General features: G+C 42.6%; 1 protein-coding gene across 2 annotated transcripts in view; it reads right to left on the bottom strand.

Annotated features, from left to right (window-relative positions):
* Positions 1-12593, bottom strand: part of SH3RF3 (SH3 domain containing ring finger 3) — a 609268-nt gene that overhangs the window by 100057 nt on the left and 496618 nt on the right. For both annotated transcript variants that reach the window (XM_077482583.1, XM_077482584.1), the window contains one exon: positions 10383-10492. In XM_077482583.1, coding sequence (XP_077338709.1) covers positions 10383-10492 — 110 coding nt within the window. The remainder of the gene's footprint in view (positions 1-10382; positions 10493-12593) is intronic.

Raw genomic sequence — 12593 nt, forward strand, 5'->3', positions numbered from 1 at the left:
CCAGGGTTGTCGGGAAGAGGCCCTTGCCCTCATCAACATGGGGACAAGGTGCTTTGGGGTGGGGGGCCGCGCGTTGAGGGCACGCAGCCTAGTACGGCGCAGGAGCAGGGGGCGCTCGCTCATCCCCACCCCCTTTCCTGGCCGGCCGGGTAGCGTGCTCGGATAAGGGTCTGATATGGACCTAGGGGGGGCCCCCACGCTGTTTTTTCGGGGTAGTGATTCCCCTTTAAGTCCATACCAGGTGACGGGGCCAGTGACGCCTCCTTCGCTGGTCCTGGCTAACTGGAGCCACGCTCAAAATGAGCGGACTTTCCTCCATGTGTGTGGGCCAGTTCTGTTCATTTCAAAAGTACGGCGGATAGTCCGGCGGACTTAATCCGCCCGACCTAGTCCGCCGAAAAAGTGCTGTGTGTGGGCAGGTAGCTCGTTCAGAAAGTCCGGCGGACAGTCGGCCGGATTTTCCACCAGACTAAGTCCGCTGGATAGTCTGATACGTGTGTACGCGGCATCAGAGTGTTAATGACAAAAGATATATAAAAAAAATTGAAAAATGTTGCTAGGCAGTCTTCCTAATCTGTCTCTTCCTATTCCGTGGTGCTATTCCTTCACTTCATCCTCTTCGGCGAGCTGCCCCGTTGTCTCCTGGGACATGTGTGTGTCCCAGAAAACAACAGGGCCATTCACAAAGCGCAGTGTGACTCGTGCATGCGCAGTAGGAAACGGGCAGTGAAGCCACAAGGCTCCACACTGCCTGTTTCCCTTAGGATGGCGGCACCAGCACCCGATCCGATGGATGGAACGGCCTCGGGGGACCGATATCGTGGGCTTGCTGGACAGGTAAGTGCCCTTATTAAAAGTCAGCAGCTACAGTGTTTGTAGTTGCTGACTTTAAAAAAAAAAAAAATAGAAACGGCCGGACCTCCGCTTTATATATGAAATGTGTTTCACATGACAACTATCTGCATTTTAACCTAGGCTTGATATGGGCCTGTTTAACATACTTACCTGCACTGTATTCCAGTGCCATTTCTTGCATTCTGCAGTTTTATTTCTTCATCCTAAAGCATTGGGTGACACCTACATTAACAGTCCCAGCATCACAAAGGAAGGAGGAGCAATGTTCTATATTCTTTGGGGGGGCAGCATTGACCCCTTGCAACCTTTAGGAATGCATGTAGAGGGGTCAAGGCTGCACCTTCTGCGACCCATTATCTCCAAATGTCATCAGAACATCAGAATGGTGGCTGCAAGCATGAGTGTAGTGGCATGCCCTGTACACACGGTCGGACATTCTGACCACAAAATCCATCAGATTTTTTCTGACGGATTTTGGACCAAACTTGTCTTGCATACACACGGTGGCACAAAGTTGTCGGAAAATCCGATCGTTCAGAATGAGGTGACGTACATCACATACGACGGGACTATAAAGAGGCCAGTAGCCAATAGCTTTTGTCTCGTAATATATTCTGAGCATGCGTAGCACTTTGTCAGTTGGAATTGTCTACACACGATCAGAATTTAAACTATCGGATTTTGTTGTCCGAAAATTTCATGTGTCGGAAATTCTGATGGGAAAAGTTCAGATGGAGCCCACACACGATCGGATTTTCCGACAACAAGATCCGATTGCACATTTTCCTTCGGAAAGTCCGACTGTGTGTACAGGGCAGCAGAGTCTAGTTATCTTAGTGATGGGTTACACAGGTTTGTACTTCTAGCATTGTTTATCCTATGTAAAGCCTGGTACACAAAATTAGATTATCAGACAAATTATCATCCTTTTTTTTTGCATGCTAGTCTCTATATCAAAAAATAAGAGGTTATTAAAGAGGGATTCCACCTAAAAAAAAATATTAAAAGCCAGCAGCTATAAATACTACAGCTGCTGACTTTTAATAAATGGACACTCACCTGTCCCGGGTTCCAGCGATGCCGGCAGCCGAGGCCGATCGATCGCTTGGCTCTTGGCTGCTGCCGTCACCATTCTAGGTGAGGGAATCAGGAAGTGAAGCGAATCGGCTTCACTTCCCGGTTCCCTACTGCACATGCGCGAGTCGCGCAGCGCAATAGGAATTGTCCGCGCTGTCACTGGGACCCGTGTGTGTCCCAGCAGACAGCGTGGCAGGACAGGAAATGACATAGACTCCCATGGGAGTCTATGCCCGGAAGTGGGTGTAAATACCTGTCTTTGACAGGTATCTCCACCCCCCTCCCCCCTGTAAGGTGCCAATTGTGACACCGGAGGGGGGGAGGGTTCCGATCAGCGGAAGTTCCACTTTAGGCTGGAACCCCGCTTTAAAGTTACGAAAATGTGGAAGTGATGTAATGTGTTGTATTGTATTTGTATTGTATCTTTGGATAAAAACTGTGCTGATTAAATGAAAATCGTACGTTCTGGTATTGTATGATTAATCAGAATGGGAATAAAGCAGAAAAAAGAATAATAGAGAATAGAATAGAATAGTAAAGACAAAAGAAGAAGAGAATCTAGGATACTGAGAGACGGCCCAGCTTATATTAGACTTTTACATAGCCCTATTCTTAGCAGAGGCATTCCAAGCAAACCAGTTATTTAGATATTTCTTAATTGACCCATCTCTATACGCTAAAATTTTCTCGAATTCTGAGATGATGTTCACTTTCCTAATCAATTCTGATATGTTAGGGGTGTCTTTCGTTTTCCAGTTATATACTATCAGTGTTCTGGCCGCGAAGATAACATGCATTGCTATTGTTCTCTTGTGGACTGGATAAGACGACATACCAATACTGAGTAGGGCTTTTTCTGGGGAGGGCTTAATTAGAACGCCGGTGATACGGGCAATCAGTTTAAATACCTCATTCCAGAAGCTCCGCAGGTGCGGACATCTCCACCACATGTGTAGTAATGTCCCCACCTGGCCACATCCCCTCCAACACTCGCTAGAACTGTCACCTGAAAATTTGGCTATGATATAAGGGGTAAGGTGCCATCTTGCCGTAATCTTCGCAGCCAGTTCCTCATAGTTTGCACATCTCGAAAAACTAACATTAGTCCTAAAGGCCTGCAACCATTGTAGCTCAGTAAATTTCTGACCTAGGTCTTTTTCCCATTTCTCCAGGTGACCGAATCTGAAAAAGTGAGATTTCGCACCTAATAAATCGTACATTAATGAAATACCCTTATTTTTTGAAAAAGGCGAGGTCAAGAAATCCCACACTTCCGTAATAAATTGAGTACCTGAGGTTTTCTTATTTTGTAGCCAAGACACAACTTGGCAATACGGCAGAAATGCATTCCGAGGTAGCCGAAACTTGGTTTGAAGTGTCGGGAAGTCCATGGGGCGGTTATTTATCATAAGATCCTGAACCGTAGAGATCCCACTCTGTCGCCACCCGACCAGTGATAAGTTCGGGATCAACCACAGAAGTGACTCCACGGGAATAGGAGCCCGTGTAAATGTGTTTGTGGCTTGGTACGATGCAAGGAGGGTCCTCCAAGCCCCAAGGGAAGCCTGCACAGTTGGGAGATCACTATTAACGTGAAATTGTTCAATGTTATATGCTATTAGGAGGGAGCGGAGTGACCCATAACGAATCTCTGCCTGTTCCAATTGGCACCAGGGCTTCAGCTCCCGGGAGGAGAACTACCCCCGGAGCTGATCTAGAACCGCCGCCGTAGCGTAGTCCTTTAATATGGGTACACCCAGGCCCCCAGCCCATTTCTTCTTGCCCTGTACCGTGGTAGAAAATCTAGCTCTCTTCCCCGCCCAAATAAATGTTAACATTTGTTTTTGTAAAGCTTTAAAAAATTGGTCAGGTATGAGGATAGGAAGAGCCCTAAATAAATATGTCAATTTTGGGAGGAGCAACATTTTGTAAGCCGCTAGTCTTCCATGCCATGTAATATAATGTTTCTTAATTCTATTCATATCCATTTGCAGTGATTCAAATAAGGGGGGAAAATTAGCTTGAAATAGCTGTTTGGTTGAAGGAGTAAGATTTGTGCCCAGGTACTTAATGGAATTGGAGGCCCATGGGTATGGGAGGGCTGCTTGAATTTGAGATTTCACGTGATCATCTACACCAATGCCTAAAATGCAGGACTTGTTTTCGTTTATTTTATAATATGAGGCCTCCCCAAACTGTACGATAATGTTATGCGCTGCCGTGATAGAGTTAAGAGGATCGGATAGAGTCAAAATGACGTCATCCGCAAACAATGAAAGTTTGTGGTGAGTTGTCTGGGAGATAATGCCCTGCACTGCCATCTGTTTCCTAATGGTTTCGGCAAAGGGTTCCATTACTAAAGCAAAAATAATGGGGGATAACGGGCAACCTTGCCTAGTGCCGTTTGAGATAATGAATTTTTTGGAAAACATACCTTCAGTGTACACATAGGCAGATGGGGATGAGTATAAAGCTAGTATGGCCTGGTGAATGTTTCCCGTCAATCCAAACTTTTTCAGAACTTCAGCTAGATAACCCCAATGTATTCTATCGAAGGCCTTCTCTGCATCCAAGGAGAGGAGCAGAGAAGGCCTTCCCGACTTTTCAGCCAAATAAATTAGATTTATCAATCTTCTAGTTGCGTCATTAGCCTGTCGGCCTAGCACAAAGCCTACCTGATCATGGTTGACAAGACCCGGTAGTAATCTCGCCAACCTACCAGCAATGAGCTTCGCATAGATTTTGATATCTACGTTTAATAAAGATATCGGTCTGTAACTTTGTGGAAGTGTGGGATCCTTACCTTCTTTTGGTAACGTAATAATGGAGGCTGTAAGCATCTCGCTCGGAAATGAGGCAGCGGACATTGCGGCCCCAAAGATCTGTTGCATATATGGAGATAATTCACCTTGGAATAGTTGATAGTACTCAGCCGAGTAACCATCCGGGCCCGGCGCTTTATTGTGTGGCATACTGCCAATGATTTTTTGAATTTCTGTAATCGTACAAGGCGCGTTCAACGCCTCTAAATCACTTTGAGAGATCTTGGGTAAGTTTAGTGAACTCAGAAAATCCGAAATCGATCGCTCGGATGGCTGGAACGTATCCGGGTCATCCTTAAGATTATAAAGAGATTCATAATAGTCGCTAAAAGCGTCCGCGATTTCCTTAGGGTTGTGCACTGTACGCTTCGTAACGGGGTTAACCATGCAGCGGATTTTTTGCTGTACTAACCTTTCTCGAAGCTGGTTCGCTAGCAGTTTCCCCGCCTTGTTGCCATATCTGTAGCTATGAGCATTGAAAAAACGAAGGCGGTTCTCCTGCTGCGAGACCAGCAATGCACGCAATTCTTGTCGCACCGCAAACAGTTCTTCCCTAAGTTTTGGTGTTGAGGTTTGTTTGTTTAAAGTCTCCAAAGCCTCTATTTTCTCTAGTAGACCATCAAGCCTTTCTTTCCGCTGCCTCCTAACCTTAGCACTCAACTGAATCAATAGTCCCCTCATATACACCTTGTGCGTATTCCAAAGGGAAAAGGGATCCGACACCGACGGAGCATTTATCTGGAAAAATTCTGCCAATGCCATCTTTAAGTAGTTTGCATTCTCAGGTTGGGAAATGACAGATACCTCATTTCGCCACCTGTTAGCTCTCGTCGTGACGCCACGTTCCCCCACCCTAATTGAAATTGGCGCATGGTCTGACCAAGTTATTGTATGTATCTCAGATTTAACAACTTTTTGCAGTAAGAATTTGTCAACATGAAACCTGTCAATGCGTGAATATGAATGGTGTACACTTGAAAAAAACGTATAGTCCTTTTCGGACGCGTGTTGGCACCGCCACGCGTCAAAGAGATCCCCAGATGAAAAAGTCTTTGAGAGAGTTGGCCTGCGTGATTTGCGGATGTGCGGGTTAGAAACATCCATTTCACTGTGCATAACAGCATTAAAATCCCCACACATAATTACATGACCTTTTTTCATGGTTGATACTTTTTTCAAAATTTTTTGTAGGAATCCCCCCTGGTTGGAATTCGGGAGATATACATTTACTAGAGTGTAAGTCACTCGGGCAATCTCGCAAATAAGAATAATGAAGCGACCCGACCCATCCAGGTGAGAGTCCATAAGACGAAAAGGAATAGTGTTCTTAACTGCTATGATCACTCCAGCTTTCTTCTTGGGGCCATTCGCTAAGAACACCTGTGGAAACTTGCGATTAGAAAATGAGGGGTGGTTTCCTGTCTTGAAATGAGATTCCTGAAAACAAATTATGTCACTGTGCAGTTTGTCCGCCTCCTTCCACGCCATTTGGCGTTTGAAGGGGCTATTAAGCCCTTTAACATTAAGCGAAGAAATGGTAAAAGCCATATTGAATGGGATCAGGACCAGACTCCAACACCTAATGGATCAGCGTAATTGCTCCTGTAAGTAGGTTAGGCCACGTCTCTTCAAGGAAAGTAAAAAAAAGGTAAGCAAATCAGATCAGAACTTTGCCTTCGATGATATGCACAAATAATACCTTCAGCAGTATTCTGGAAAAGGTTAGGCACTGAATAAGAAAAAAGAAAAAAAAGAAAAAAATGCAAAAAAGGAATAGAAAAGAAAGAAAATAAAAAGTAGCGATTCCCGATGGAATCTGTGCTGGCGAAAAGCCGCTAGATCTTGGGGGTAAAGGAGGGTGTCTGTGACGACAACCGATCGGTGGAGAGATAACACTCTTCAAAAAAAAAAACGAACAGCCAAAAAAACAACAAAACAAAGTTTAAACTCTTTAGAACAATTCCTGAGCGTAAAGGCGAATGAAGTATTACCGTCAAAGTATGCTTTCAGCCGGTTTCAGCATCTGAACTTGTTCGAGTAGAGAGAGGCGATTCCGTTCTCGGTGGACCAGCGGTTTGTGGTGATAGAAGTTGCCACTCTTCCAGGAGGCGGATGCCCTCTGCGACCTTGGCCACGACATGCGACTTCCCTTCAAATGTGATTAGCAGCTTGGCCGGATATATCCATCTGTATGGGATTCGATGGTTATTTAGAGGTTTCGTTATGGTGACCAGTTGTTTACGCCGTTGCATAGTGTACGCCGAAAAGTCGGCGAAAAAAGACAGTTCTTTGAATTCCGGAGGTAGTTCCTCCCGTTTTCTTGTCACTCGGACGAAATTCTCTTTGATATGATAGAAGTGAATCCTCACTATCGTATCTCTGGGCAGGTGCGAGGGAATGCTCTTAGGTCTGGGCAACCTATGAATGCGGTCCACCACTAATTCTTCCACAGGAATGTCTGGAAGCGCAGCTTTCATTAAATTGATAAAAAACTCCCGCAACTCCTGAAGCTGCACAGTTTCTGGTATCCCACGGATTCTGATATTATTGCGCCGTGAGCGGTCCTCGAGGTCCGCTAATTTAGCCTTAATGGCCGCCATGTCCTCTTCTCTATCATTGTGGGCATCCACAAGCTCATTAAAGGTTTGGGCAAATTCCCCCATTTTCGTTTCAACATGGGACACTCTGCTAGTTACTGCATGCACTTCAGATTTAAACTGCTGAGTGATAGCCATTATATCCGCATGCAAGGTGGACCTTAGTGAAACTAACATGTCCTTTAGAGTAGTATCCAGCACAGGTTGATTTAATGTGGGAAATTCAGTAATAGAGTCCTGTAACTCTCTGGTATCCTCCAAGGAAGAATTAAGAGCACTCACCTCCCCTGTGTCATTCAAGCGCTCCTCTGTTCTCTGCTTGCTTTTCGCCGGGCTGGTGGATGCAGAGGAGGAGGCAGAGTGTAAAGCCTGTATCGCTGCTTGTTGAACGCCATGTTCTGTGTGACGGGCCGTCCATTCCCGCTGTGACTGCTGGCCTCGTGCGCCGCCGCCATCTTGGACGGGCCTCTGCCTCTGCTGGACAAAGAAATCCAGCATTTTGCTCGGTTTGGTATGTCCTTTTCTTTTTCTCGATGGCATCAGGGAGGTTGCCCGCAGGTACTGGCACCAATTTCGGCCGAAAACGAGGGCTGGGAACGCTGTTATTCGCCTTTTTAGCTCAGGGTACAACGGAGCTTCTCACTCACACGTCCATCCGCTCCGCTCGTTGGCCACGCCCCTGGTATTGTATGATTAAAATGTTCATGTTTGTCCCTTAGGATAATTTCAGATGAACTGTTTTGATCATCTTTTGAAAGCTGTGTACCAATGATCAGATTATCGTACAGTCACGTCAAAAGCGATATTTTCCGTCCGATTTCCTGATCCTGTGTACGGGCCCCTTAACCAGGAAAATACTTGCTCTTTGACTGACTACTTCATGATTATATAGTCTACAATTCTCTTTGGAGACTGCCATCTTATTATTGTGATGAGTTATGCATGTGCCCTTATGATCCAGAAGCTTATGCTCCTGATAGGTCCTCCCAACCCTAACATGTTGAAGGGCAGGGGTCAGATGCTATGGCTCAATCACAAGACTGGCTGAACAAAATTACAAATCTTTTGGCAGCTAAAACAGTCCACATACTTTGTATTTAGCTTTTTGCCTGGAATTCAGTTTAAATCTTTAGAAAATCTATTTTCCTGTAGTCAGTTTCCTGTACCATTATGGCACACCTACTTCTTACTTGCTTACTAACCAAATGACTTGATGTTAATTAAAATGTCAGTTAAAAAAAATAACAAAATCTTACAAGTTTTGCAAGGACAAATGCTTATTTGTACTTTGCACTTTACCTTTAGCTAATAACACACGTGTGCATTTTTAAAGGTTATTATTAACTAGACAGATGTAAGAGAGGAAGTAAAAACATTTCTATATTTTAGAATGACATGGTCACAGGCTCTTACTGATCCAACACCATACAAGACACCTCAAAATGTATTTGCCCCTGTTACAACTGTATGCATCTGTTGTGCCAGTGTGACTTTTGATTTAAAGTGGAAGTCCTTGCTAAAAAAACGAAATCCCTGCGTCTATATACACCCACGATCTAACACAAACCTATCTGGCCCTGTAAAGAATAAATTAATATACATACGTTTTCTAAAACCGATCCGACCCGATCTCCAGCGGCGGAAGGACACAGCCGACAACGGCTGTGAAATGAACGAGGAGTGACGTCACCTATAGAGTTATTATGGGGCTTCCGTTGTCAGACGTGTCCTCTGCACCCGCCTCCACAGCAGAGCCGCAGCTGACAGCTCAGTGTGGGATCAGGTCGGATCAGCTTCAGAAAAGGCATAAATACAGATTTTTTTCTTTACAAGGCTAAATAGGTTAGTGTTAAGGCCCGTACACACGATCAGACTTTTTGACAACAAACATGCAAATTAGCTGTTTTGGAGCAACATCCAACCCTGTGTATGCTCCATCGGACAAACTTTTTTGGTTTTCATCTGACTTTTGTTAGCTGTGCGAATGGACAAACTTTCTGGCAACAAAAGTCCGATTGAGCAAAGTCTGATCGTATGTACAGAAAACCATAGGACTTTTGTACAAAGTACAAACACGCATGCTCAGAACCAATGCAAAAGATCAGACAATACAGAAGTTGACCAAAGGTGGCGATAAAGAGCAGAAAAAACACGTGATTTGGTGAAAGTTGGCTGAAAAAGTCTTGCCGTGTATATGCAATACAAGTTCTCGGCTGACTACCTTTGTACAAAAATCCACAGGAAAGTTTGTACAAAGTCCGATCGTGTTTATGAGGCTTTAAGATTGTGGGTGTCTATAGATGCAGGCATTTTAGTTTTAGCATGGACTTCCACTTTAAATGTATTCTTATGGTTTGCATGCGCTATTATGTTTTCTTATATGGGTTGTTATCCATCTATGTAGAAACTTGGCTACAAATCCCATCCTGTTTTTTGTAAAAAACAAAAAACAAAAAAGTTCAATAAAATAAAATAAAATTGAAATATAAAAAAAAAGATATTTTTATTTTGTAATGTTTGCAGTTAACAAAAATAATGATTGAAACGGATGTAATAAAATCAGTTCATATTTATTATATCAATCCTGCTCCTTTAGGCAATTAACCCCCAAAGTTGTGTCTCACTGTTGTATGGCAGAGAATTAACATTCCTGGAAGTCTAGAGGATGTGCACCTGACAGCTGCATTGAGTGGAAGGAGTACAAACATGTAGGCAGCAACATCAGAAAATGCAACTGAAGTAGATGCAGCAGTGTACAATATGGAAAAAATATGGAAAAAATGTGCCTATCCTTTGAAAATGTAAACTCTCACCGAGCTGTAAGTGCCATTTACAGACTACAAATATTGTGATATTAGTACACAAGGAAAATGTTAAATGAATTAAAATGCATTTCATCCTCTTACCTGTGCCTCCGATCATATATGAATCCTCAGCTAATTTATTCATTCAGCTATACCTCTGCCATAGTGTGATTGTACATCATCCCTATTTCTATGGATCTTTTCAAAGCTTTTGTGCTGTAACTTACACATTAAGTGGTAATTGAACCTTTGCTGAGGTCCCTTGTTCTCCATTAAGTGTACTTGTCTTGGGACTTGAAGCTCCTGCTCCAGCCGAAGTACCAAATGTTGCAGAATCCTGCGTAAAGAGAGTAAATGAAACAGCACAAATAAATATATACTGCCAGAAAATATAAACTGCATTCCCTATGAGTAAAGTACAAAAAGGAGCAAAAAGAAATTCTTTAATTTTAGTGTTAAAGACAATTATTTTGATTTTAAACATGATCAGGTTGTAAAATGTGTTTGATAAGTACGCAATATAAAACCATTCACTCAATACAATGTAAATCCATGACTTGAAGAAATGTTTCATTTCAATACATAGACATACTATATGTTATGGAGATACATATAGCTTTACTCCACTGTTGCAGGTTAGAAAACAATTAGAGACTTGTGTATGTGGCAATGTTAGTGTTTCAATAAAGCACATGAAAGGTATGTTTCAGAATTAATTTTACAATTTTCTAAATTAAAAAAATACAGTAAATAAAAAATATGCATTTTGGTCCTCCTGCCATATATACTATTTTATTTTTTATTTTTTAAATAATGTGCCTAACACTAACTGAAATTCATGGAAATGCTAATTATTTTTTAACATACTCCTTGAGATAATATACTCTGTGAATCAAAAATACATCTACTTTTTGTAGGCGGCCATTCCAATAGTCCTGAATCAAATAAAACTCTGATAGGTAATCATGAATGATAAAAGCCCCCTCTCTATTATCATCATTGAATCAGCTTTGGCTATAAATTGTGAACAAAAAGAGGACGTCCTCCGTATTTTCTAAGATCAACTGGCCAGATAACCACAGTTTTAATTAAAGAAAATGGCTTACTATATATACATATGCATACAGTGTAACAGCTCTTAACTAGAAGGTGGCAACACTTCCTACAGAATCTAACTGTAAAGCAAATGTTAATTAACTTTAAAGCAAAACTCCACTGTTGTTGAAAAAAAGAACCATCCCCCTTCAGGTGATTATAACAAACTTTGTTGTAGATTCCTACCTTTTGTTATTCTGAAGAAATCACTTCTTGCTCCTCTGTGCCTCTGTACTGAGTGGGTCTAAAGGAAGTGGTTTCATAATTATCAGTCAGCTACGCAGCTGCAGAGCACTAATGAGGAAATCTGCAGGGTCTGCATCCATTTAGATGTGTTCCTTTTAAAAGTATCTCAGCAAAAATGAAATTTTTGTTGCAGGGGATGCCTGAAATCTGACTTGTATCTTAGGCAGACTTCTGGGAAAATTGGTGAGCCAATCATTCCTGCTTGTGTGATTGGCTCACTAATTTTCCCAGAAGTCTGCCTAAGATACATGTCAGATTTCAGGCATCCCCTGCAACAAAAATTTAATTTTTGGTGAGATACTTTCAAAAGGAACACATCTAAGGCTTAATGTACAGGGGACGTTTTTGCAACCTCTCCTGAACAATTTAACTTGACAGATAATAACCCACATTTAAAACGTCCGTTTTGCCGTGTTTACATGCCGCGTTTGCATTTAGAAGCGTTTGAAAAAATAAATTTTTCCTTTTTTGCCTGTAAACAAAACGTGGCTAAAAGTGCGTTACCACGTTTAGCATGTTTGGCATTTGAAATGCCTCTAAACACAGGTTCTGAATGCATTTTTTTGGGTTAAAAAAAAGCCTCTAAACGTAACTGCCTAGAAACGACTATAAACAAACCTGTGTACATGTACTGATAAGATAACATAGAGAAGAGTTCAGGAGCAGTTGAAAAAAATGCCCAACTGCTGCTAAACGTCCGTTTACCAGCAGCAGTGTACATGAGGCCTAAAGGGATGCAGGCCCAGCAGCTTTCCTCATTAGTGCTCTGCATTTGCACAGCTGACTGATAATTATAAAACCACTTCCATTAGATCTACTCATCACAAAGACACAAAGGTGTAACACACAGTGATTTCTTCAGAAAAACAAAATGTAGGAATCTGCAACAAAGTTTGCTATAATCCTTGCAATGTACATAGATTACCCGGAGGGGAATGATTTTTCTCCACAAATGTGAAGTTACGCTTTTATAATGTTAGTTCTTACTTCTAGAAAAACGACTGACGCGTACACACGACTGGACTTTCCAGCAGACTAGGTCTGACAGTCTTCCCAACGAACTTTCGAGAGAGGTCCGACGGACTTTCTGAATGAAA

This window comes from Lithobates pipiens, unplaced genomic scaffold (assembly GCF_037356315.1).
Source record: "Lithobates pipiens isolate NorthernLeopardFrog02 unplaced genomic scaffold, aLitPip1_a1.2 Scaffold_16, whole genome shotgun sequence".
Taxonomy (NCBI): Eukaryota; Metazoa; Chordata; class Amphibia; order Anura; family Ranidae; genus Lithobates; species Lithobates pipiens.